The sequence below is a fragment of the Anomaloglossus baeobatrachus genome, chromosome 2, assembly GCF_048569485.1.
Source record: "Anomaloglossus baeobatrachus isolate aAnoBae1 chromosome 2, aAnoBae1.hap1, whole genome shotgun sequence".
Classification (NCBI taxonomy): domain Eukaryota; kingdom Metazoa; phylum Chordata; class Amphibia; order Anura; family Aromobatidae; genus Anomaloglossus; species Anomaloglossus baeobatrachus.
Genome location: NC_134354.1, coordinates 695,180,389 through 695,202,843, shown reverse-complemented (window position 1 = coordinate 695,202,843; position 22,455 = coordinate 695,180,389). Strand labels below are relative to the sequence as shown.

The following is a 22,455-nucleotide window of genomic DNA, read 5'->3' as shown; positions in this document are numbered from 1 at the left end:
AAGCTTTGTTGGTTTCTTTAAAACAGAAGCCATGTGGCTGTGACAGATCAGCCCACAATAGCCGTAAATGGCTACTGACGGACGTCGTTGAATTATAGAGGTGTACAATATCCAAAGTAAGATCATTTCATTTGGATGTTGCGCATTTGGTGGCTTTAGAATATCAGGATATATCTGCTATAAAAAATTGACAATGACCTAATTAGTAGTAATGAGTGAGCACTAGCATGTTAGGGGTACATGGTATTTAAAACGAGCAGTTGTACACTCGAACATACTCAACAAGCAGCCAGACACTCCGACGGGCTCAACAAGCAGTTGGACACTTGGGTGGGCTCAACAAGCAGTCAGACACTCGGACGGACTCAACAAGTAGTCAGTCACTCGAACGGGCTCAACAAGCAGACAGACACTCGGACGTACTCAATGAGCAGTCAGACACTCGGACGGGCTCAATGAGCAGTCAGACATTCAGGCGGTTTCAACGAGCCGTAGGAATCTCGGACGCACTCAACGAGCAGTCAGGCTCAACAAGTTGTCGGACACTCGAACGGGTTCAACAAGAAGTCAGATACTCAGACGGGCTCAACAAGTAGTCGGACACTTGGACGGGCTCAACAAGCAGTTGGACACTCCGACGGGCTCAACTTGAGTACCGAGTATAATGGAAGTCAATGGGGAACTGAAGTATTTTTCTAGAATCTCTAAAATAAATGCCTGTAACATAAAAATCTGATTTAAACAATGTCATTTTCTGATGATAACTTAACTTTAGGCTCGATGCAGATGACAGTTTTTTCTCATCAGAGAAAATCAGATGAGTTATGCTAATTACAATCTGCTCAGTGGGAAAGATAGAAAAAAATTCTCTATCTTCTCCATACCATGCCTGATGAAGAGACCTGAATAGTCTCGAAAGCTTGCAATTAGTACCATCTTTTCAGTTAGCCATTAAAAGGTATCAACCACTGAGGACTCTCAGTTCTTTTAAACAATTTTCTATCTTCTCCATTCATTCAGTCTTTGAAAATCCACAGACCCATTGACTTACAAAGCCATGTGCGATCCAATTTTCGGTGGCAACTCAAGCATACAGCAATTTTGTTCTTCCTCTGCTGGACTTGTGCACATAGACTAAAGGCTGCTTTACATGCAGCGACATCGCTAACGAAATATCGTTGGGGTCACGGAATTTGTGACGCACATCTGGACTTGTTAGCGACGTCGTTGCGTGTAACACGTACGAGTGACCGCTAACGATGAAAAATACTCACCACATTGTTGATTGTTGCCACGTCGTTCATTTCCCAAATATCGTTGCTCATTCTGGACGCAGGTTGTTCGTCGTTCCTGAGGCATCACACATCGCTACATGTGACACCCCAGGAACGACGAACAACAGCATACCTGCGTCGTCCGGCAAGGAGGTGGGAGTAACGATCCTGCTGCTCCTCTCCGCCCCTCCGTTTCAATTGGACTTTTACTGGGTGATGTCGCTGTGACTCCAAACGAACCGCCCTATTAAAGAAGAGGTTGTTCGGTGGCCACAGATACGTCGTTTGTAAGGTAAGTTAGTGTGACGCGTACCAGCGATATTGTGCGCCACGGGCTGCGCTTTGCCTGTGACGCACAAACGACGGGGGCGGGTGCTTTCACTAGCGACATTGCGGCCTTTACAGTGGTCAGTCTGATCTGGATTACCAACCATCCAGAAATTCCAGGACAGTCTGTAAAAAGTGGTCATGTTTTTGCCTTCTCTGTAAAAAAAATAAATAAATAAAATTTAAGGTGTCAGTGATTTTTTTTTAAGCTGTAGAAACTTGTACAGATTATTTTTATTATCAATATTTTATAGTTTACAGTGAATGCAGCTGATGTCGTCATATCAGAATTATGGGCTGAAGACATGTATCACTTAATCATAATGGTTTATTATGGTTTTACATTGTGTCTTTAAAAAATATTGTCTGTACATAATTTCTTGATAAGCTGTCCAGCAAAAAAAAAAGCCAAGTTGGCACCCCTGGGTCCAATGTATTGTGGGATCACACTCGGACCGAAAATACGGTGGTGTAAACCCTTAAGAGTCTCAATCTGACCTGCTTCACTTTCATTAGATTGAAATGTAGTATCTCAATACTGCACTGCTTAACTATATGTCTAGTGCCCAAAGTAGCACTGAAACCCGTTCCTGAATTTTACTTGAACACAAAAACGGCATTTTTTGTGCCTGTATGTAACCTCTGAGTTGCACCGATCTATACCGGCCTCACAGCAGTCTTCCGAATCATACTCTTCCTCTCTGTGCCTCGGGGTTCACATGGACCATTTATACATGAAAACATATGGTAGTAACATGCTCCACGTGATCAGCTTTTAATGAGAGACACTATACAGCAACCAACAGAGGACGGTTGTTCTACTACGGTCTTATTCACACTGTCCATTTTCCCATCCATATTCAGTCTGTATAAGCAGCATCCACAATAAGGCGGGCTTTGCACGTTGCGACATCGCAAGCCGATGCTGCGATGTCGCACGCGATAGTCCCCGCCCCTGTCGCAGCAGCGATATCTTGTGATTCCTGGCGTAGCGAACTTTATCGCTACGCCAGCTTCACATGCACTCACCTGTCCTGCGACGTCACTCTGGCCGGCATCCCGCCTCCTTCCTAAGGGGGGGGGTCGTACAACGTCAGAGCGACGTCACACGGCAGGCGGCCAATCAAAGCGGAGGGGCGGAGATGAGTGGGACGTAAACATCCCGCCCACCTTCTTCCTTCTGTATAGCCGCCGGCGGCAGGTAAGGTGATGTTCCTCGCTTCACACACAGCGATGTGTGCTGCCGCAGGAACGAGGACCAACATCGTACCTGTCGCGGCAGCGTAATTTTGAAAAAGTCGGAGCCTACACCGATGATACGATAACGACGCTTTTGCGCTCGTTAATCGTATCATCTAGGATTTACACACTACGATGTTGAAAGTGACACCGGATGTGCGTCACTTTCGTTTTGACCCCACCGACATCGCACGTGCGATGTTGCAACGTGCAAAGCCGCCCTAAGGCTTCGATTTCTGTATAACAATTGCCAAATTAAGTCAATGGAGACGATAAAAGGATCCATTAAATGTCACCCGGAAGCATCTGTTTTTGATGCATTTAACTGATACAATTGGGAAATCATTGATTTGAGACTATGGAGAAAAGCATTTTGTTATTGAAAACAGGCGATAAAATGGATCAGATACACATGTAAAAAGGATGGAATGTGGCCATATAACAAACGTAAATTGGACAAGCAAATGGGTGAAAAATGCTTTTCTATACAAATGTCCAAATACATCGGTTTTTAGTGTAAAAATTATCCATGTGAATAAGGCCTTAAGGTTGTATAGAGCAATAATGTTACAGTATGCATGATCCCTAATGCCTGCTTTACACGCTTCAATAAATCTTTCAATCCGTCGTCGGGGTCAAGTTGTAAGTGACGCACATCCTGCATCGTTCGTGACGTATTTGCGTGTGACACCTACGTGCGATCAAGATTGAACGAAAATACGGTGATCGTATACACGTCGTTTATTCCTCATACATTGGACGTTTTGTTGTATGAACCTAGTCAATTGTAACGTGTGACATCCCTCATACGATTGTGATGTCTGATGCTATGTGCGCAGGTGTGCGCTCTGCACCGCAGCTTAAAAAAGGTCTGCTTCAGAGCGCAGCTGAAAAGCTGCGTTCTGAAGCGCCTCACAATGTCTGTCATTCACTAATCTCTGTCAGTCGGTCACTATCTCTGTCCCTCTCTCTCTGTCCATGTCAGTCTATCCCTCTTACCCCCTCTCTCATACTCACCGATCTCCGATCCCCGGCCCGGCTCTGCACGGCATTCACACTGCTCCGGCGGCTTTTACTGTTTTGAAAAAGCCGGCCGCCCATTAAACAATCTCGTATTCCCTGCTTTCCTCGCCCACCGGCGCCTATGATTGGTTACAGTGAGACACGCCCCCACGCTGAGTGACAGGTGTCACACTGCACCCAATCACAGCAGCCGGTGGGCGTGTCTATACTGTGCAGTGAAATAAATAATTAAATAATTAAAACAAACGGCATGCGGTCCCCCCCGATTTTAAAACCAGCCAGATAAAGCCATACGGCTGAAGGCTGGTATTCTCAGGATGGGGAGCTCCACGTTATGGGGAGCCCCCCAGCCTAACAATATCAGCCAACAGCCGCCCAGAATTGCCGCATACATTAGATGCGACAGTTCTGGGACTGTACCCGGCTCTTCCCGATTTGCCCTGGTGCGTTGGCAAATCGGGGTAATAAGGAGTTATTGGCAGCCCATAGCTGCCAATAAGTCCTAGATTAATCATGTCAGGCGTCTATGAGACACCTTCCATGATTAATCTGTAAATTACAGTAAATAAACACACACACCCGAAAAAATTCTTTATTATAAATAAAAAACACAAACATATACCCTGGTTAACCACTTTAATCAGCCCCAAAAAGCCCTCCATGTCCGGCGTACTCCAGGATGGTCCAGCGTCGCGTCCAGCGCTGCTGCATGGAGGTGACCGAAGCTGCAGCAGACACAGCCGCTCCGGTCACCTCCACACAGCTAATGCAGACAGCCGCGCGATCAGCTGAGCTGTCACTGAGGTTACCCGCTGTCACTGGATCCAGCGGTGGATACAGCGGTGGCCGCGGGTAACCTCAGTGACAGCTCAGCTGATCGCGCTACTCACCTCAGTTGCTGCGTGGAGGTGACCGGAGCGGCGGTGAGTAGTGCGATCAGCTGAGCGGTCACTGAGGTTACCCGCGGCCACCGCTGCATCCACCGCTGGATCCAGTGACAGCGGGTAACCTCAGTGACAGCTCAGCTGATCGCGCGGCTGTCTGCATTTGCTGTGTGGAGGTGACAGGAGCGGCTGTGTCTGCTGCAGCTCCGGTCACCTCCATGCAGCAGTGCTGGATGCGACGCTGCATCATCCTGGATTACGCCGGACAAGGAGGGCTTTTTGGGGCTGATTAAAGTGGTGAACCAGGGTATATGTTTGTGTTTTTTATTTATAATAAAGGATTTTTTCGGGTGTGTGTGTTTATTTACTGTAATTTACAGATTAATCATGGAAGGTGTCTCATAGACGCCTGACATGATTAATCTAGGACTTATTGGCAGCTATGGGCTGCCATTAACTCCTTATTACCCCGATTTGCCAACGCACCAGGGCAAATCGGGAAGAGCCGGGTACAGTCCCAGAACTGTCGCATATAATGTATGCGGCAATTCTGGGCGGCTGTTGGCTGATATTGTTAGGCTGGGGGGCTCCCCATAACGTGGAGCTCCCCATCCTGAGAATACCAGCCTTCAGCCGTATGGCTTTATCTGGCTGGTTTTAAAATTGGGGGGGAACCGCACGCCGTTTGTTTTAATTATTTAATTATTTATTTCACTGCACAGTATAGACCCGCCCACCGGCTGCTGTGATTGGGTGCAGTGTGACACCTGTCACTCAGCGTGGGGGCGTGTCTCACTGTAACCAATCATAGGCACCTGTGGGCGGGGAAAGCAGGGAATACGAGATTGTTTAATGGGTGGCCGGCTTTTTCAAAACAGTAAAAGCCGCCGGAGCAGTGTGAATGCCGTGCAGAGCCGGGGATCGGGGATCGGTGAGTATATGAGAGAGGGCTGCTCAATTCACTTACTCAGGAGTTTAGCGGTCACCGGTGAGTCCTTCACAGGTGACCGCTAATCAGGACGCGACACAGACAGAGCCGCAGCATGACAATGAAGTCGGGTGAGGTTCACCCGAGTTCATTCTGACAGTGCGGCTCTGTCTGTGTCTGCTGTCATCTGCCATTCAGCTCTGCTACATGGCTGTCTGTGTCTGCTGTCAGCGGCCATGTAGCAGAGCTGAATGGCAGATGACATAGTAAAAACGCATCCCTACACATTACACACGCTTGGCAAGTCAATAAATAAAAAAAAAAAAAAAAAAAAAGGGTGCCCAATGCATACGTCACAGAACACATGATCTAAAGGATCGCACACAAAATTGATCAATTTAACATAGACTACTAACGCACGTGTGACAGCAAATGAACGACCTACGTGCGATCTCATTCAATCGCATATGCGACCTGGGCGTGTCACATCGCATACGAGATCGCACACCTAATTGTAAGGTGTAAAGCTGGCTTTAGGCTAAAGCACATCGAAAGAAGAGGAATCACATAAGTCGGTGGGGAAAAGAAAGCACCTTTGTGATTTACCAGAGTTTGCACTACACAATGTTTCTGTGCCTCAGTTTCCAATTTTCTAGGAATATTGAGGACTTTGATGTTACGTAGACAATCCCAAATATTGGGTTTGATATATGAATATGAACAATAATATCTACAGTAATCGTATCCGCTTGTCTTTCAGTGACCCAGTGAAGGAATATATTCAAGAAAACCCTGGCTGGTACTGGGCTTCCTAGTGAGTATAAGGCTATGTGCGCACTAGAAAGTGCCTTTTTCTTTAGGAAAATCCAGACCCTCTTAAAGAATCCCGCACCCGCTATAAAAAAAAGCACCAAAACCGCAGCGAAATCCGCATGCGGTTTTACCGTGATTTGCCGTGGATTTACCGCGGATTTTCCACAGGTTGGTCCCTGCGGATTTTTACCATTATCTATGGCAAAAAACGCAGGTACTTGCAGAAAAGAAGTGACATGCTTATTATTTCTGCAGCGGAAAATCCGTGGGTATAAAAAAACGCAGTGTGCGCACAACATTTTTTAAAACCCATAGGATTTGCTGGGGAATGACTGCAGCAATGTTAGACACATTTTCTGCAGCAAATCAGCGGCAAAATCCGCAGTAAATCTGCAGCATGCGCACAGGGCCTAAGACCTGATGTAATGCCACACATTGCCATGAATTGAGCTTTGTTCTTCTGTCCTGAAGATGTACTATCTCTCCCATTTACATTTTACAGCCAAGTAACAGGAAACAATTTGCCCCACTGTTTGGTACAGAAGTATAACCATTTCATGCCACATTCTACAAAAAAACCTCTTACCAATTGGACGTTTTGTAACCAACCTGTAAGAAATACACTGTTTTGGTTATTGGCAGCTGGGTCCATAATTGTGAGGATCTTGTACTATGGGGAGGCAGGCTCACAGCAGGCTGCCCACTTTTCAAGTTGCATGATTCACTGCTTCAGATGCCAAAATAGTGTAAATATGGCAATGAGCTGGAAAGTATTCTAATTAAGAATTAAAGTGAACCTATCAGGTGCAATATGCACCCAGAACCATGAACAGTTCTAGGTACATATTGATAATCCCTGCCTAACCGTCCCTATATACATTAGCATAGATAAAGGGATATTTTAGTATTTCTAAAGATCTTTTATCATATGGTAATGAGTTCGGTGACTAGTCCCAACAGCGTTGCTTCCCTTGCTAGTCGGCCCGGAGTTACATCATGCGCACTACTTCAGTTTGAAGGCGGGACGCGTACACCCCACTTCATAGTGCTCTGAAATCATGCACACTTCGCCAAAATCCAGCGTCAGGCGGTGATGGCAGCCAGAGAGGTGAGTGAGATCATCCTCTGATGCTGTGTATTCATTAGCATGTTAGCACACCCACAGGGATGTGCTAACATGCTAATGGGGCCGACTAGCAAGGGAAGCAACGCCCTTGGGACTAGTCCCCTCGCTCATTAGCATAAGATAAAAGATCTTTAGAAATACTTTTTTTTAAAGATCCCTTTATCTAAGCTATCAAATGCAGGGACGGTTAGGCAGGGATTAGCAATATGCACCCAGAACTGCTCGTGGACCTGACAGGTTCCCTTTAAGCCGGATGACACTTGCGATTGACTCACGTGTGACTTGCGCGAGTCTCATATCACATCACCCAGCACGGTTGCACAATCTCTGGACAGGAGCATCTCAGCTGCATAGAAATACATGCAGCCGACACGCTCCTGTCCAGGGAGCAGCTGTCGTGTTGGGTGATGCACTGGGTCAATTCCAAGTGTGATTCCAGCCTTAGAATAAAAAAGGTTTTCTATTTATAAACATATTCAGAACTTTCAGAAACCCTTTATCTCTATCCACAGTGCTGTCTTCTTCACCACATATCTGGTTCTTGCCTGCTGTAGCGGACCAAGGTACGATTCTTTTATTCTGGAATCAGAGGAAGTAAAATTATACTAAGGTGGGAAAAGTTGTGCCTAACCATAAAGATGGGGTTAATACAAGACAAAAACACCTCACTAAAAATACAAGTAAAAAAACACATTGAAAAAATTCAAGTAATCTAATTCACCTAAGAGGTGAAGAAATGCTGGAGCAATCTGCAAGATCAAAAACTCCAAATACTCACTGTGGGAACGTACCCTAAAGCCACGAGGACATGGTAAGTATTTGGTGTGTTTCTTACTTCAGTATTTACAAGTTGTTAAAACAAGCCGTGAGTAAAAAAAAAAAATGCAAAAATGGTGCATGTTTCTATAAGGGTTCACTCACAGACGTATAACACTGCCAAGGTCAATCCAAAGTTTTATGAGATAGCCTTCAGACCTATGGGACCTTATGGGGCAGTGCAGATCTGCAATGTTTTTCTCATGCCTCTTGTTTTTCTTAGGCTAATTTCACACATCAGTTTTTGGCATCAGGCACAATCCGGCGTGTGCCTGATGCAACGGATCCGGCGCAGAATATGCAAAAACTGATGTGCCTGATCCTTTTTTTTTGACGGTTCCAATATACCTGATCCATCAAAAAACGGATCCAGCGCATCCGTTTTTGCATCCTTTTTGTCCGTTTTTTTTTTGCTGGATCCGTTTTTTTTCAATACATTGGAGCATGCTCAGTTTACAAAAACTGATCCGGTGGCCGCATCCGTTTTTTACCGCATTACGCCGGTGTCCATAAGCTTCCATTGTAAAACACGCCGTATCGCGCCAGACAACAAAACGTTACAAGATACGTTCCCTCCGGCCGCCGCTTTAGGCAATTATGACGGATCCGGCAAAAGCCGGATGCAACGCAAGGCCATCAGGCACAATCCGGCGCGAATACAAATCAATGGGGATAAAACGCATCCGGCGCCGGATTGTGCCTGATGGAAAAAAACTGATGTGTGAAATTAGCCTTATGCTGCGAGTGGCTTCAATATTTGGATAACACGCACTCTTACAAGTCTATGGGTGCATTTGAAGCATCAGACTGCACTCGAATGTCATTCAGGTGCAGTCTGATGACTGCGGACACATGCATTGGAGAAGATGGAGAAATTAATCTCTCCATCTTCTCCGCACCTGTGATCCGATTTTCACATGTGAGAGAATCGGAGCGCAGTTGACACTCCTCACGCTCGCAGCAGAGCCTAAACCGAGTCATTAACATATCATATCATCTGATGCTCTCTCATAAGAGACCATACGCTAGTGTGAGCAAGCCCTTGTACTTATCCACTGATTGTTACACTCCTGGTTTTGGCTTACAAATTCTGAGATAAAAAAAACCCTCACCAACTATGCTTTAGAATTGTTATTCCATAAAGATACATACAAGCATTTACTAAAACTCAATGTCTGTAGAACTGACGTCCTCATTAAACGACAACTTCAGTTCTGTCCAGTGCTTAATTTAATTGTCAGCATAAATCTTCCCTTCCAGGAGGCGTTTTCCATGGAACTTGATTCTCCTTAGTGTCTTTGTAAGTATAATCAATCAAGACTTTTATGAATAACTAACTGAACTGATTATCTTCATAAATTTTGAAAAGGGCAAAAATATATATGCCATGGCCAAAACTGTTGGCACCCTTGAAATTATTCCAGAAAATGAAGCATTTCTCCCAGAATATTATTGCAATTACACTGTTTTGCTATACACATATTTATTTCCCTTGTGTGTATTGGAACAACACAAACAAACTGAGAAACAAAGGCAAACTGGACATAATTTCACACACAACTCCAAAAATGGTCCGGACAAAAATTTTTGGCACCTTTCCAAAATTGCACCTGTGGAAATTAACAGGTGTGGGCAATATGAAAATCACACCTGAAACCTGATAAAAATGGGAGAAGTTGAGTCAATGTTTGCATTGTGTTTCTGTGTGTGCCACACTAAGCATGGATAACAGAATGATTAAAAGACAACTGTCTGAGGACTTGAGAACCAAAATTGTTGAAAAATATCAACAATCTCAAGGTTACAAATCTATATCCAGAGATTTTGATGATTCTTTGTCCATAGTGCGTAACATAATCAAGAAGTTTACAACCCATCATTTTACAGTGAATGCAGCTAATGTCTTCATATCAGAATTATGGGCTGTAACAACCCAACCAATTCACACTGGCAAAAAAAATCAAACCATAGATGTCCATAAATTAGGTTATATGTAATAATACGAAATGACAAAGTAAAAGTATTGAACACATAAAGAAAGAGAGGTGCAAAAAGCCATAGAAAGTCATGACACCAGCTGAAATCTATCTGTAATTAGAAAGCAATCCAGCCACTTAGTGAAAAATAATATCAGTTGGTTCAACTGATGGCCTATAAAAAGGTGTCTCATTATCAAGGTGCCACACTAGAAACAGCACATAATGGGTAAAACCAGTGAGCTCTCTCAATACCTTTGCAACCTTATTGTTGCGAAACATATTGATGGTATTGGTTACAGCAGAATTTCCAAACTAATATAGGTTTCAGCACTGTTGGGGCAATAATCCAGAGGTTGAAAGAACATCATTTCACCATAAACTGCCCATGGCTAGGTGCTTCCCACAAGATCTCAGACAGAGGAGAGAAAAAAAATATCAGAAGACTTGTCGAAGAACCACCTGTCAGTAGGTACAATTGTTTCAAAGAAAACAATAAGTTATGTGCTGAACGTCCATGGCCTGTATGCACGCTCACCATGCAGGACTCCATTGCTAAACAATAAAGCTTGTTCAAGCGCATTTAATGTTTGCTCAGCAACATTTAGACAAACCTGTGAAATACTGGGAGAATATAGTCTAGCCAAGTGGGACCAAAATTGAACTTTTTGGATACTATAATACACACCAAGTTTGGAGGTCAAAAGGCACTGCATATTACCCCCAAAACACCATACCAATAGTGAAGTTTCAGGTGGTGGGGCTGTTTTTCAGCATGTCACTGGCAAACTTCATATAATTGAGGAAGAATGAATAGACAAATGTACAGAAATACTCTTGATAAAAATATGCTGCCATCTACCAGAAGAGGAGATGTGGGAGGACATTTCAACAAGATAATGATCCGAAACGCATAGCCATGGAAACGCTCAATAGGTTTCAGAGAAAAAAAATAAAGCTGCTAGAATGGCTGAGCCGATCACCTGACCTGAAGCCAATAGAAAATTTACTGAAGGAACTAAAGCTCAGAGTTCATAGAAGGAGTCCACAGAACTTTCAGGATTTGTAGAGTGTTTGTTTGAAAGAATGGGCTAAAATCACTCCTAAACAATGCCTGAGACTAGTTTCTCCATACAGGAGGCATCTTGAAGCTGCCATCACCAAGAAAGGCTTCTGTACAAAGTATTAAATAAATTTCAGTAAGCATTCTATACTTTTTCCCGCCGTAATTTCTCATTATTACACACGACTTAATTTATGGACATCCAGGTTTGATTTCTTTGCCTGTGTAGATTGGAAAGGTTGTTACAGACATCTGGTGAGATATTCATGTCAATAGCACCATTAAAAATATACTTACTTATAAAATTGGTCACGTGTTCAATACTTCTCTTACCCGCTGTATATGATATTAAGAGTGGTGTGTCCAAATTATGAGTTTCCTCTCCTTATAGAGTGGCTCTTCGGGATGCTAACGTATACACCCAATGAAGATTATTTATTACAATCTAGCCCGGGAGCTGTGATACTGAATATTGCTAATTTTTGTTGTGATCTACATTGTTGATGCAGACATCCCTGATCGTCTGGTAGTTAGACATAACTTTTTGTTCTATGATGGTGTAGGGTCAGTATTGATACTCCTGGGTGTCTTTGGTGGTTTTAGAAGCATTTACGTCGAGGCGTTCAATTAACAGATAATGGTACAAAGCAAACTTCAGATTCCGTTGTTTCTACTGATGTATTTCTGTTTGCAGACTCTGTCCATGGCGTACATTACAGGGATGTTATCTAGGTAAGGTTCACTTCTATACGTGGTTGTTATTTCATTATACTACCCAGGTACTTGTAAGAAATAGACTTCTGATTTTCCAATATTCATTCTTCTCAGCTATTATAACACCACGTCTGTGATCTTGTGTCTCGGAATCACCGCTCTTGTCTGCCTCGCCGTAACCCTGTTCAGCTTCCAAACTAAGGTGAGAGATTATTACTAGGGATGATCGAATACTTCGATTATTCGGCTTCGCGGATATTTTCCGAATACCTCGCCGCCATTCGACTATTCGACGTGCAATGTAAGTCTATGGGAAGCCCGAATAGTTCCGAATAGCTGTTATTCGGGTTTCCCATAGACTTACATTGCTCACTGAATATTCGAGAATAGTCGAATAGCGGCGAGGTATTCGGAAAATATTCGCGAAGCCGAATAATGTTAAAAATATACTCTTAAATATATTTTTCTTCAAATACGTAAAAGCGCATGAAAGAAAGGACTTCAAAAATGTAAAAAATAAATGTATTTTATCTATTTAAAAATGGTTGCCAGGGTTCAGTTACAGAAAGGAAAAATAATATACTTCATTAGCTTACGTAAAAGAGTTCATTTAGTCCATACTGATCAATAGAAAATCTTCATCCATCTCTCCTTGGATTCTGAATGGCAAGGCAGGACAGCATGTGTTCGTCTTGCAGCCTGTAAGCATTCTGACGACGTGCAGGAGCAGCCAGTAGCCCCCTCCATCGTGTGTTATATGACAACTGTCCAGTCCATATAGGGTGTTTTAACTGAACACAGTTCCATGACATAATCTTCTAGAAGCTTCCAGAAGAATATATATATACATCCTTCCATATCAGCACTTATGTAAATTCAATATGGATATTTTAATATTTATTCCTTATAAGAACTTTATTAATAAACTATGCCCTCCAACATAAACAGAACTGTGAACATATATGTCCTACTATAAAATATTTGATAACTAGATGTATTAATTTTAATGTTTTTAACAAATAATTGAAGTATTTGATCATCCCTAATTATTACATTACGGAAAGATTTGTGATGTTTAATGAAAATCCACGGACTGCTCAACCCATTAGTGACGGCCTTTATCTTTTTGAATTGTACCATTCTGCAATATCTGGGCTGCATAGGATCCAGCTGTCAAAGAAGATGTTCGTAATGAATTCTCGATAATTGAACACATTCACTATAATACAGAGGACACTGTACAATAAAAAAAAAACACTATAGCTACAAAAAAGTAAAATAATATTTAAAGGGGCCTTCCAATCTCAGATGAAAAGTCTGCTGGATCTCTATGTGCTGAATCATATGGTTCGGAATGCGCACACTATCACGATTCCCCTGTATTCCCTGTGCGGGTGGATGCTCAGATGATAGCATTTATATGATTTGCATACCGCAGTAACATATGGATAAGACTGCTGCACTAGTCATCACGTCACCACAAGTATAAAAATTGCGTACATGTGGTCAAGTAACCACACACCCACATGGCAAACACAGTGGAAATGTGATAGTGTGGGCATGCTATAGATTACTACAAAATTTAAGAATAATTCTAATAAGAATTTTGTTAATATAGCACCAACATATTCTGCAGTCAGGGGCGTACATAGAAATCATGGGGCCCCATAGAAAAAGTCTGAATGGGCCCCCCCTGATAAAAAAAAAAATTACAATAAAATATTAAACATAATAATCATCATACATGTTACTGGGGGCCGGCACACATTACTGGGGGCGGCATATAGTCAGAAATAACACATACTACTATATAGTGTTACTGAACAACACCCACCATACCAAGGCCAATAATACGTTGCAAAATAATGCCGCTACACCATGACCAAATATTTCCACATTGAGTCTGAATATAACCACCGTCCTGTTACTGAGTAAAGTCCACTGCATTAAGAACAGTGGGATCACACCGCAAATCCCCAAAGAATCTGCAATATGTGAACTTGGCCTAAAGTAGAGATGTCCTTCTTCATGCCCCTCACCACACACAATATACATTTTCACATCTGTCTCCCCCATATAATGGTGACGATTATGACCCCTTTATAGCCTTAGGATCTATAGTAAAACTCTGCAAAGTACAGGGATAACACACACAAAAATGGCAAAGCAGAGGGTCAACACACACACAGTGATGGCACCGCACAGGCGCAACACACACACAGTGATGGCACCGCACAGGCGCAACACACACAGTGATGGCACAGCACATAGGCAACACACACACACTGATGATACAGCACAGGGACAACACACACACAGTAATGACACAGCACATGGGCAACACACACGCACACACTCACACACACAGTGATGGCACAGCGCATGGGCAACACACACACACACAGTGATGGCACAGTAAATGGGTAACACACACACAGTGATGGACCAACACATGGGCAACACACACAAGGATGACACAGTACAGGTGCAACACACACAGTGATGGCACAGCACATGGGCAACAGACACACAGTGATGACAGCACATGGGCAACACACACACACAATGATGGCACAGCACATAGGGCAACACACACATATACACACACACAGTGATGGCACCGCACATGAGGCAACACACACACACACACACACAGTGATAGCACCGCAGAGGCAACACACACACAGTGATGACACAGAACATTGGCAACACACACACAGTGATGACACAGCACAGGGACAACACACAGTGATGGCACAGCACAGGCGCAACACACAGTGATGGCACAGCACAGGAGCAACACACACACAGTGATGATACCGCACATGGGCAACACACACACACAGTGATGACACAGAATATTGGCAACACACACACAGTGATGACACAGCACAGGGACAACACACAGTGATGGCACAGCACATGGGCAACAAACACACATTGATGACACAGCACATGGGCAACACACATACAGTGATGGCACAGTACATTGGGCAACACAAACAAAGTAATGGCACAGCACATTGGGCAACACACACACAGTGATAGCACAGCACATGGGGCAGCACACACACACACAAACACACAGTGATAGCACAGCACATGGGGCAACACACACACAGCGATAGCACAGCACAGGCACAACACGCACAGTGATGGCACAGCACAGGGGCAACTCACACACACCCACAATGATGGCACAGCACAGGGGCAACACACACAGTGATGGCACAGCATAGGGGCAACATACAGTGATTGCACAGCACAGAGGCAACACACACACACACACACAGTGATGGCACAGTACAGGGCAGTTTTTCTGTTGTGTTACAGGCAGACATTTGTACATTATAATACTCACCTGTCCTGTGAGAGATAATTACTGTCTCCGGCCTCCCTGCTGCACTTCCTGTGGGTCCTTCTGGCTGCTCCTCCTCTCCTGTGCATTTTCATTCTATTCCTTCTGTTCTCTTCGTTTCACTGTTTTTCTGCTAATTGTTTGCTTTTCTCTTTTCTATGGTCTCTACTCCTCCCCTCCATCAATGCTTTCCTTTTCATATTTTCATTCTGCCGCGGCTGTACTGAACAAGCTACGTCCCCTCTACTGATTGGCTGTTCTCCTCCTGGCATCTCTCACTGCTCTCTGACTAGAAGCTGCTGCCTGGCCACTTCCTCTTCTTCAGCCCAGGCCCTGCACTGCGTGCAGTGTGGGCGATTCTGCATCTCTGTGTTGGCCAGCCTGCAGCTATACAAGCAGTGCTGGCACCCAGCGGCGTTAATCAGCTGCTTGGTGATGGCCTGGGTGCATGATGCATGAAAGTGAAAACGTACACACCGCGGACAGCCGCCCCGGACCCCTCCAGCTCATGGGCCCTGTAGCAGTGGCGTCTGTCTCTATTGACGGTACACCACTGTCTGCAGTGCTTTACAATTCAGACAGTACTTGTACAGACAATAAAGAAGGTGAGTATATGACAGGGGCCAGAGGGCTTTCATTTAAAGAACCACTGCAGTGGTGAAATAAAAAGAAAAAAACAGACGTGGTACTTTGAAAATGTGCGAGCAAGGTATTAGTTGAATCTTCTGGGGTAGTGCATTCCAAAAATCTGGTGCAGCACAAGAGAAGTCTAGGAGATGGAAGTGGGAGGTTCAGATTATGGAGGATGTTAGCCTTCAATCAGATGCAGAACAGAAAGCACAGGGAGGTTGATAGACAGAGATGAGAAAGAAGTGTGCAGAGCTTTGTGGTTGAGAAGAATAAGTTTGTGTTGTATTCTGTAGAAAATGGGTAACCAGTGTAATGATTGGCACAATGTGGAGGCATCAGTGTAGGAGCTTAAATGAAATATGATCTTGGCTTCCGCATTCAGGACAGATTGGAGAGAAGAATTTGCTTAGAGGGAGACCAAGTTTGCACCAGGACCAAACCTGATCATCTGTCATAGCAATATTATATTGTCCAATGCAGTCTTTGGATAGCCAAGCCAGTGACCCTTTAGACTTCAAAAGACAGAGACAAAGAAATGGTTGGCCACCTCTCCACCTCTTCTCAGCTAAAAATGATTTCTGAACAGCAACCATGAGCATAACTAGAGCTAGTAGTGACTTTCAGGGGCACAATTAGAAATTCTGGATGTTGTGAATTGCACGAACCAGCCAGAGCAGGTAGAGTAGGGGTGAGAGAGACACTAAAGGTGGCTTTACATGCTACGACATCGCTAAAGCAATCTCGTTGGGGTCATGGAATTTGTGACGCACATCCGGCCACTTTAGCGATGTCGTTGTGTGTGACACCTATGAACGATTTGAATCGTCGCAAAAACGTTCAAAATCGCTCATCGGTGACATGCCCCCCTATTCCCAATTATCGTTGTTGCTGCAGTAATGATGTTGTTTGTCGTTCCTGCGGCAGCACACATCGCTATGTGTGACACCGCTGGAACGAGAAACATCACCTTACCTGCGTCCACCAGAAAAGGAAGAAGGAAGGAGGTGGGCGGCATGTTCCGGCCGCTCATCTCCTCCCCTCCTTTTCTATTGAGCGGAGGTTCAGTGACGCTGCTGTGACATCGCTGTGACGCTGAACGAACCACCCCCTTAGAAAAGAGGTGGTTTGCCGGTCACAGCGACGTCGCAGAGCAGGTATGTGCGTGTGACGCCGCCGTAGCGATAATTGCCGTAGCGAAAATTGCCAGCAGGATAATGCTCCATTGTAAATCCTCAATGTTGTCTAAGATATGAGCGATACACGTCACTTTCTGGTACATTGTGGCTGACTTGACATGGTATTTGCATTCATTGCTACAGTGCCTTGCGAAAGTATTTGGCCCGCTTGAATTTTTCAACCTTTTCCCACATTTTAGGCTTCAAACATAAAGATAAAAATTTTAATATTATGGTGAAGAATCAACAACAAGTGGGACACAATTGTGAAGTTGAACGAAATTTATTGCTTATTTTAAACGTTTTTAAAAAATAACTGAAAATTGGGGCGTGCAATATTATTCAGCCCCTTTACTTTCAGTGCAGCAAACTCACTCCAGAAGTTCATTGAGGATCTCTGAATGATCCAATGTTGTCCTAAATGACTGATGATGATAAATATAATCCACCTGTGTGTAATCAAGTCTCCGTATAAATGCACCTGCTCTGTGATAGTCTCAGTGTTCTGTTTAAAGCACAGAAAGCATCATGAAGAGCAAGGAACACAACAGGCAGGTCCGGGATACTGTTGTAGAGAAGTTGAAAGCCGGATTTGGTTACAAAAAGATTTCCACAACTTTAAACATCCCAAGGAGCACTGTGCAAGCGATCATATTGAAATGGAAGGAGCATCATACCACTGCAAATTATTATTATTATTATTATTTATTATTATAGCGCCATTTATTCCATGGCGCTTTACAAGTGAGAGAGGAAATCTAGAGAAATCTACCAAGACCCGGCCGTCCATCCAAACTTTCATCTCAAACAAGGAGAAGACTGATCAGAGATGCAGCCAAGAGGCCCATGATCACTCTGGATGAACTGCAGAGATCTACAGCTGAGGTGGGAGAGTTTGTCCATAGGATAACAATCAATCGTACACTGCACAAATCTGGCCTTTATGGAAGAGTGGCAAGGAGAACGCATTTCTCAAAGATATCCATACAAAGTGTTGTTTAAAATTATCTACAAGCCACCTGCGAGACACACCAAACATGTGGAAGAAGATGCTCTGGTCAGATGAAACCAAAATCGAACTATTTGGGCACAATGCTAAACGATATGTTTGGCGTAAAAGCAATAAAGCTAATCACCCTGAATACACCATCCCCACTGTCAAACATGGTGGTGGCAGCATCATGGTTTGGGCCTGCTTTTCTTCAGCATGGACAGGGAAGATGGCTAAAATTGATGGGAAAGAAGATGGATGGAGCCAAATACAGGACCATTCTTGAAGAAAACCTGTTGGAGTCTGCAAAAGACCTGAGACTGGGATGGAGATTTGTCTTCCAACAAGACAATGATCCCAAACATAAAGCAAAATGTACAATGGAATGGTTGACAAATAAACGTATCCAGGTGTTAGAATGGCCAAGTCAAAGTCCAGACCTGAATCCAATTGAGAATGTGGAAAGAGCTGAAAACTGCTGTTCACAAACTCTCTCCATCCAACCTCACTCAGCTCGAGCTGTCTGCAAAGGAAGAATGGGCAAGAATTTCAGTCTCTCGATGTGCAAAACTGATAGACATACCCCAAGCGACTTGCAGCTATAATCGCAGCTAAAGGTGGCGCTACAAAGTATTAACTTAAAGGGGCCGAATAATATTGCCCTTTTCAGTTATTTATTTTTAAAAAAAGTTTAAAATAAGCAATAAATTCCTTTCAACTTCACAATTGTGTCCCACTTGTTGTTGATTCTTCACCATATCATTAAAAATTTTATCTTTATGTTTGAAGCCTGAAATGAGGGAAAGGTTGAAAAATTCAAGGAGGTCGAATACGTTCGCAAGGCACTATAACTTGTAGAAAATGAAGTTGATAGGTGCACAATTTTTGGCTTCTGTTTTTATATTTCATAGTTATGTGGTTGAAGATACTATAAAGACTTGAGCAAATCACCCGAAATTTGATTCTGGCACTCAATTCATGGGGAAATTCAATTTGTATGAAATAAATGCAATGCAAAAAGTGAATCGCCGGAAAGGAGCTAGAAAAAAAATCTTATATTCACCTCTACTAATTGTTCCCTGTACATGTCCCGCCACCACCGGTCCTCTGTTTGATGCTCCTATTTTCTATCTACTTTCTTACATTCATTAAGCCCTAGTTTATCCCACGGGGTCTAATGTGCCCTCATTTTCATGTATCGTGCCGCATGCGGTTATGTGTAGCGAGGCCCTGGTGAATGGACAACTGATTCGCTCATATCTACTCCTTGACCATTCATCACAGCTTTACAATTTATATAACCACCTTTTCAGAGGACACAAACTATATTTCTTACGAAAAGCTCATCTTTTAATTGTCGATAGGATAGGATTAAAGTCATTTTCCTCATCTTTCATTTCACAGGTTGACTTCACTTCTTGTCATGGACTCCTCTTCACGCTGGTCATGGTGCTTCTATTCAGTGGACTTTTCCTAGTGATCTTAATTCCATTTCAATATGTAAGTAACAGGCTATTTACAATTTTTATAGGCAAATAGTAATTCCTTCATTGTTCCTACTCTAAAAAATATTACGTTGTATTATGCTTTACATAATACCTGTCATTGCAGGTGCCGTGGCTTCACGCAGTCTATGCTGTTCTTGGAGCCATAGTGTTTACCATGGTAAGTGTATAGGTATCTATGGGATGTATTCTCTTACTATTATTGTATATTTAGACTAACTGAATAACCTCTGATTAGTTGTTGTTATAATCCCTTTATGTACCTTGCCATATATGTATTCTGTGGCAACTGCAAACAATGCAGATGCTGACTGTAAAATATAGCCTGCACCTGCCCATTACAGCAGTGATTGGTGCTAGCTGCAATTATTGCTGCAATCTTGGGTGGATGCAGGCTGCTATTTTTAGGCTGGGAGGTTCCCAATAACCATTGGTCTACCCAGCCTGATAATACCAGCCCCAAGCTGTTGACTTTATTATGGCTGGGTATCAAAATTTCGGAGACCGCACACTGTTGTTTAAATTATTTATTTAAATAAATGAAAAAAAAAATAATGCATGCAGTTCCTCTTATTTTGATACACAGCCAAGGGGTCTGTATGCCATATGAATTATCTGTGCTGGGTGTCATAATATGGGGGGACTCTATACCAAATATTTTATTTATTTTTATACCCCAATACTGACCCACAAACAGCACCTGTGATTGGTTGCAGTCAGACGCTGTCACACAGGCTGGGGGCGCGTTTGACTGCAATCAATCACAGACGCCAGGACGGCCGGTGGGCGGGGAAAGCAGTGCATATGGATAAGCACTAATGAGTGGCCCTGGTAAAGCATTTATGTTATACAAAATGTTTGATGAAATTGACAGGTGGGACATACCCCGTTCCGTCCGGTTTCTTCCCCAGTTCAGCCCATTTCAATGGAGCAGTTTCCAACTGGAGTGCAATGCCAAAGACATAGAATTTTTGCACAAGAGAATTATGCAAAAATTTGATGACTTTTTAAATCTTTTACACCATTTTTTTGTCAAAAAAGGTTTGATGAATCAGCCTCATTGTCATTTTTGTATTATACTCCGTTTCCCCTAATTGCTTAATAAAGAAATGATTATTTTTACTTTGCTTTTCTTTTCCAGTTTTTGGCATTTGACACGCAGATGTTGATGGGAAATCGACGATATACACTGAGTCCAGAAGAATATATTTTTGGGGCACTGAACATCTACCTGGACATCATCTACATCTTTTCATTCTTCCTCCAGTTGTTTGGTACAACCCAAGATTGAAGATTTGCAATAAATAAATATTGTACACAGATGCCTGCCAGGAAGCCATTCATTCTTCCGGGGGTTACAATATGGCACTACACACCGAGATCTGCACCGTAACATACAGGCACACACATAAATGTTACCTAACTGCAATTTGCAGCCAAGCACACGCTTGTCGGAGACTCGACCACCACCATAAATATTCAATGTGATCAGGAGACTCGGTAACATGTAAAGGACTGGAATTCTTTGGCGAGCCGCTATTTACACATTTGGCTCATTAATAAATCAGTCAGAAAACTGGAAATGGGAGTTACCGAGAGCCACTAAACTGAATGACATAGTGTCTTCTAGCATTTGTTGCTTCACAGTTAATAGGGGAGTAAAAAGATAAGCAAACATGGCTACTGTCATCCAGAAATAGCGCCACTGTTGTCTATTGGTTGTGTGTAAAATTGAATTTCAGTCTGATTTGTGGACAGCATGGTATAGAGAGAAAGAAGTGAGCACAACGATATATACAGTAGGTTAATTGGACAATATTCAGAATAACTTGCGTTTTATTTCTTGAGATCCTTGGTGTTTGTATGTATGAGTCCAGTGGGCAGACCTATACAGTGATTGACAGCTCTCTCTGCATGCACAGTCATATAGGGAAGACTGTCAGTTAATAGTAGGACCATCCACTGGACTCATACATACAAACACCAGGCATGCAAGTTATCTAGAAACTTTTCCCACAAAAATGTCTATCGATATGATCAGCTCCTCCTGCTCTGTAACATGCAGCCTGCAGATCAGACACCACATTCAATAGGACAGGTTCCCTTTAAGTGAATATACCTAACACAGTCCATGAACAGGAATGACGCACTTTCCGGTAGAAATCAGCCATGTTTATCTGGTACAACCCTTTTAATTGCTATCTAACGTTGCTTTCTAGGCCGATTAGTTTGTCTCGTATTTCTCGTCATGGCCATTGACTGTCACAACAGCACGATAACATGTGCATGATGTCTATTTTTGTATCCCATCTGAGCTGTAGTTACAGTGAATTACAAGCTGACATACAGATTGGTTCAATAAAGTCTTATATTCTTCTGAGCTTGTATTTTGTTTTATGGTATTCTTTAATAGTCAACCTGTAGCAGGGTCTACACCAGGACTTGTGGTCCTATTGTTATGGTACTGGATCACTTCTTTAATAGTCTACTTTTGGCAGGGCCTACACCATGTCACAGTACTAGATTACTTCTTTAATGGTCAACATCTGTCAGGATCTGCACCATGACTTGTGGTCCCAATGTCACAGTACTAGATCATGTCTTTAATAGTCA

At 43.1% G+C, this 22,455-nt stretch overlaps 1 protein-coding gene across 1 annotated transcript in view; it reads left to right on the top strand.

The window, feature by feature from the left end:
* FAIM2 (Fas apoptotic inhibitory molecule 2) overlaps positions 1–22,222 on the top strand; it is a 49,688-nt gene extending 27,466 nt beyond the window's left edge. The window contains exons 5-12 of the mRNA XM_075337249.1: positions 6,436–6,489; positions 8,127–8,177; positions 9,691–9,730; positions 12,164–12,201; positions 12,298–12,385; positions 19,742–19,837; positions 19,949–20,002; positions 20,984–22,222. Coding sequence (XP_075193364.1) covers positions 6,436–6,489; positions 8,127–8,177; positions 9,691–9,730; positions 12,164–12,201; positions 12,298–12,385; positions 19,742–19,837; positions 19,949–20,002; positions 20,984–21,133 — 571 coding nt within the window. The 3' untranslated portion in view covers positions 21,134–22,222. The remainder of the gene's footprint in view (positions 1–6,435; positions 6,490–8,126; positions 8,178–9,690; positions 9,731–12,163; positions 12,202–12,297; positions 12,386–19,741; positions 19,838–19,948; positions 20,003–20,983) is intronic.
* Positions 22,223–22,455: the final 233 nt, after the last annotated feature.